At 37.4% G+C, this 6,000-nt stretch overlaps 1 protein-coding gene across 1 annotated transcript in view; it reads right to left on the reverse strand.

Annotated features, from left to right (window-relative positions):
* The window catches only part of LOC117303950 (bone morphogenetic protein receptor type-1B-like), a gene marked incomplete at its 5' end in the record, with an annotated part of 28,567 nt that extends 24,925 nt beyond the window's left edge, over positions 1–3,642 (reverse strand). Inside the window, one exon of the mRNA XM_033788417.1 lies at positions 3,488–3,642. Within this exon, the coding sequence (XP_033644308.1) occupies positions 3,488–3,642 (155 nt within the window). The remainder of the gene's footprint in view (positions 1–3,487) is intronic.
* Positions 3,643–6,000: the final 2,358 nt, after the last annotated feature.

Genomic DNA, 6,000 nt, shown 5'->3' on the forward strand with positions numbered 1-6,000 from the left:
CTTCCTTCGGTAATGCATGGCATGTTTACCACACAAGTCTTTCGGTTGTTTAGACACCATATGCAACGTACCACCGATATAAGCGCCTTCCCTGTTGTATAAATAAATTGAAAATCTCCCCAAACCTCCTTGTCGCAAGGAGAGTGTTTAAATAATTTGTTACCAGATGAGATGAGAATTTCTGGCATTGGTTTGGATTTGTTGTCAACATGTCGGTGTAAAGCTACCACCACAGATGCTCGAGTGAGCCGAGCCCGGGCTCTTGATTGTTTATGCATGGGGGTCACTAACAATTTATCTGCAAACTCAATTTATTCTGCTAGCCTACTTATGTGATTTGCTGTCGCAAATGCGACAAATTTTTGATCATTTAGGGCCAGCTGGATAGGTGATCACAATTCTGTTTGTGTGAAACCAACATGTAGATGAGCTTCAAACATGACACATTTTTATGGAAAATTCTGTAACTGTACAATGTACTTTTAGTCCGGAAAACATTTAATATAAATGGATGGTTTCCTTATCTGAAGAACAAGATACTTACTTGTAACATTAAAGGCACTGGACACTTTTGGTAATTACTCAAAATAATTGTTCGCATAAAAACTTTCTAAAGAATGAGCAATGGAGAGCTGTTGATAGCATAAAACAGTGTGAGAAACAGCTCCCGTTAGAGCACAAGAGTTAATTATTTAAATATAAAAATACTTCAGGCCTGTGTTGTCTGCAAAGCAGCATTGTCTGAATTTGTTCGGTGTAATATAAGTACGAGCAAAAAATAAAAAACAAAAAATAATATATGCATAGACCGTTAGTCTAGAAATGACAGAAGGCTGGTGTTCAAGGTTATTTATCTTTTACCATCAAATAAATGCAGTTTATGGGAAAATCAAAGGATTTAGAAGGGAACAGAACCGATGAATAATTTAACGAGCTGTCAATCATTCTAATTTTATTGTCCTTTTAATTTGCTGTCAATCATTCTAATTTTATTATCCTTTTAATTTGATAAAGGAAATAAACATTAAAAAAGGGTGTCAAAGAATTTGTCAACAATTTGGTGTGAAATAACCACGCATAAAAAATTAACCCCAATTGGAACACACAATCTGAGAAACATTTTCGACAGAAACAAATCTCACATTGAAGTTTATTGGGAGAAAAAAAAACCTAACATCTTTTTTCAATTGACCGCATTACTCCGGAAGTGAAATGTTTCTCCAAATGCTTTATACCATCAAAAGCTGTAATTGTAATGCACACGAGTAAGCTTTTATTGCTATTAATACAGTGTCGAGAAAACAAAACACTATGAAAAGGGCCATATGATAGGATCAATTTAATTTATTCTTCATTAGCCTAGTCTACCCGCATACAAATTTTAAAATAATAACAATTTTAAATATCCTCTTTATATACAGTTCCAGAAGCATTTAGGCTCAACTGCTTGGAACAAATTAACAGCATTTATAGATGCAAAGAATTTGGGGGAAGCTGTCGAGTGGTGATACTTTTTTTTTACCACAAATATTTACCTGGCAGATGTTAGTAATAAAGGCAATATGGTCCAGCTTCTGGCATGTTGGTAAGAACACCTTGGATCTAAATTAATTGTTGATGGGGAAATAATAGACCATGTAACGTTTCTTTACAATACTGACCTTGTCTATAATAAGAGACTATGTACCATTCGTTGCACAGTGACCTTTTACTTTAAGGGCCTTTCTGTCTCCTTTTTATCAGAAATGGGGTTGATTTATTCTGGGTCCGCCTGACGCTTATCTTTTTGTATTTTATTCCGTGTAATATGATTGTTTGTAATGCAATGTTTTTACTAAATTTTTTCTACTTTTTTAACTGTTGTGTATTTTTAACAATCCATATTGCTATTTTTGCTCATGTTTTTTAACCCTGCATTTTAATGTTTTTCTTGACTGTACAGCGCTTGAAACAGTGTTAAAGGCAGTGGACACTATTGGTAATTACTCAAAATAATTCGGCGAGCGATTGAGCTCAAAATTCCATGAGTTAAACAAAACTCACAGCTGAACAAGTTTTAAAGGGAAGGTACACGTTTAGTAATTATCAAAGACCAGTCTTCTCACTTGGTGTATCCCAACATAAGCATAAAATAACAAGACTTTGAAAACTTGAGCTAAATTGGTCATCAAAGTTGCGAGAAAATGATAAGTAAGAGAAAAAAACACCCTCGCTGGACGAATTTGTGTGCTTTCAGATAGAAATAAAAGACTTCTGGCTAGAAGTCTTTTCTTATTTTAGTGAGAAATTACTCTCTTTTTTTCAAAATCTTTGCTACTTTAGAGGGAGCCGTTTTATCTTAGCAACAGCTCTCCAGAGCTCATTACCAAGTCAGTTTTTATTTCCGTTAATATTTGTTTTGAGTAATTACCAAACGTGTACCTTCCCTCTAAGACATGCCCCCTTTAACAAGGCCAAACAAGGCTTTCTGCTTCTATTCACCCATACAATCTTGCTTTGGTGAGATGTAGTACAAAGAGCCATTCCAACAACAGCTTCAATCCACAGACTGCCTTTTTTCCCCAGGAATTCATGTACACTGTACTTGCCTGGTGCATGTTTCCCTCTATCCTACAATCTAGACCGATTTAAGAGGAAAATCAATTCCTACCTTCAGCTAATCCACATACTGCATCTCTTTGGAACTCCTTGCATTGTACATGTTTCCCTCCATCCTACAATCTTAACTTAAGAGGAATATCAATTCCTACCTTTAGCAAATCTAGGTCAGACCTGTACGGTTCATTTTAGAAAGGGCAAGAGTACCAAGATATTTGCTCCTTGGTAAAGAGCAGCATATGAGGAAATTGCATATTTCTTCTGGAGCATTTCAAGGGCATGAAGGCACCAGGGGGAACAAACACCAGGGGGCACAAAGGCAATCGTCTTTGTTGCCCCTGTGAAGTATCAGGCCTGCTAGGTAAGTTGCATCTCCTTGGAACTCCCTTTGTAGTTTCCCTCCATCCTAGTCTGTTTTAAAGGCAGTGGACACTATTGGTAATTGTCAAAGACTAGCCTTCACACTTGGTGTATCTCAACATATGCATAAAATAACAAACCTGTGAAAATTTGAGCTCAATCGGTCATCGAACATGCAAGATAATGAAAGAAAAAAACATCCCTTGTCACACAAAGTTATGTGCGTTTAGACGGTTGATTTTGAGACCTCAAGTTCTAAATCTGAGGTCTCGAAATAAAATTCATGGAAAATAACTTCTTTCTCGAAAACTATGGCACTACAGAGGGAGCGGTTTCGCACAATGTTTTATACCATCAACCTCTCCCCATTACTTGTCACCAAGAAAGGTTTTATGTTAATAATTATTTTGAGTAATTACCAATCCTTGTAGCCCCTTACCATTAGTGGCTTTTCACAAAAGAAACAGACCAATCAGAGAAGAAGAAAAAAGAAGAAACATGACCATCGCATCCCTTCTTGAGTACTTACGAAATGGCTTCATCGTGAAAGACCCCGTCTTCACCGGCTTGGATCTGTGAGAAACACCAACCTCCCGGTCTGAGGACACATGTGTTGTTTGGGGAGTCTTCTGGGCAGTGTTCACTGCAGTAACACCTCAATCCTTCGTCTGCTAGTACTGCAAATATTTAAAAAATACGAGAAACATAAAGCAATTACAAAAAATTAGAATGCGAACACTATATGGATCTGTTCAAGAGTTCACTTAAAACCTGCTTTGCATGTGAATTTCAAACATTTCTCCTGCCAGTTGTTTCACTTCATCTTGTGATTTTTTAATCATGCATTTTTGTATTTAATAATGTGTAGGTTTAAAAAAACATTGTAAGCTTACGTTCTTTAAATTAGTTTCATGCCTGCACAGCGCATTGGGGTCTTGCCAAAAACGAAATGCATGCGTTTTCACAACTTTCTCCAAACTCACACAAGGGATTTAAAGCACAAATTTTCACATTTGGTTTATCTCATGTAGAAAAAATGAACAATGTCTGCAACCATTTTGTCAGCTCAACCAATCCTGCATAATACATAACAGGTCTACATTCCACTAAACAGTAGAACATTCAAGTAAAGGTACTCAAAATCTGTCATAAAAAACCTTCATTATTCAAGCGAAAAGATAATAATCCTTAGCTGACGATAGTATCATCGGATAATCTGATCACAATTTAATTAGAGAAAAAACAAAAACAATCCATGCACCAGACCACTCATTCATCCAATCCAAAACAGGTTCCTGTCTGAGGGTAAAAGAGAGTAGTGGTGCGACAAATGCCTTCTGACTTGAGGGTAGATAAACAAAACCTGATCTGCACAAAGACTGTAAAAACAACAGCTTTCTGATGTCATAACCTCCCATGGAGATCATTGTATCTATCAGGAATCAGCGCCAGTAGAGAAATGATCTCAGTTTACTGGCCTGGACGAGCGGAAACACTGCCTTGAAAATACTGCAGTTTTGCCTTTCGCATGGAGGGTGAATAAACATAGGAATGGCCACGTTTTATATTCAAGATCCCTTGAAGGGATGGTTTGACGTGAATCATCAAGGGCTGACAATGTGACAAGTAATCCAACTGTCTGTAACATTACACAAACAACTTGTACAAAACAGTGGCAGGGATGGAATAGTCACAGCTTTGCAGTAAGATGTTAAGGCATCAAAAAGATGAGTTGTCTGATACATTATGAATGGACCTGTTACGCCCTGCCCCAACACCCCTGATCTTCCCCAGTAAGTGCTAGTGCATAATACTGTACCTAGCAGGAAAGCTCAGTCTTCCAAACTGCAAGGAATTTGCCTATGATGGTACCAATGTAACCTTTGTCTGGTTTGTCAAATCATGGTCAATTCAAATCAAATTAAATCTGGCTGGACAACCCAACCACATGACAGGTTGGTATGTAACTTGAATACTTTTGTGGTTAATACCCTACTCATTAACTTTTGTAATAAATTTATCATGTCTATTCCATTTTCCAAGCCTGGAGTTTCATCTTTTAGAGGGCGAGGCCAATTTAAGTTATGCACTTACATTTCAAAATCTTAAAGTTTACGAGGAAACTTCTGAAGGGGCACTAAGGCAAAGACCAGGGCAAGAGAGGACATGGCCTCTGTGGTCACTGTTTAATTCCACGCCTGTTTTTCAATTGTGCTTTACTCCCTTCAATAACATGAAACCAAGTCAAGGCTAAAAGGGAAACAAGTATGGTTCCTTATAACTTAAGTACAGGCAAAAATAGCAGTCATACATGTATAATATTGCTTAAAAAAATGGCGTAAATGGTAGCTACTTCCCTTCAACATCCAATATTTCCTACTACAATTACAAAGTACTACGACTAAACACCACTTTGTATTGAAATACAAACACACCTCCGCTTTAATGTGTACATAAACTTGTTTTCAGACAAGCTAAACTACATGTGTAAATACCACAGCGGAACAAAACCCTCCACACGAACTGTAAATTTCAACTTCTCTAGACCATTCAGTCGTTCCAACTCCTTCAGGGGAAATGGTTTTAGGCCCTCTACTACAAAGAAGCACTATACAGGAAATGGTGTTATTGTTCACATCAAAGGAATGGATCTTAAGAAAAGTACACTCATTGCCCAAGAGATCCAAGCGAGTTTTTTCCCCTGTATTTTCTTTCCTTTTCTTTTTCTCAATTCCATTTCCAAACTTTTTTTTTATTTTGTTCCTTCTTCTCCTGAAGCAGGCAAAGAGCTTTTACTGATATATTATTCTTGACAAGCTGTCAGAGTGTTGCCGGGTCGTGTACGCTCAATAACATCTCGCGTTGCGACAGGCCCTGTGTGGTGTTAAACAACGAAGTACTGTGTTAGCATTCAGCCTCGGTTGTGGTCTGAGTGATTCGGTGCCAAATGTAGACAGACAGTTCAATTTGGGCCTTTGAAAAATTAAAATGAAAAGAGAGGGGAGGGAGATTTGTAAATGAGAGGTAACTTTTCTTTCAAAA

Source organism: Asterias rubens, chromosome 20, assembly GCF_902459465.1.
Source record: "Asterias rubens chromosome 20, eAstRub1.3, whole genome shotgun sequence".
Classification (NCBI taxonomy): Eukaryota; Metazoa; Echinodermata; class Asteroidea; order Forcipulatida; family Asteriidae; genus Asterias; species Asterias rubens.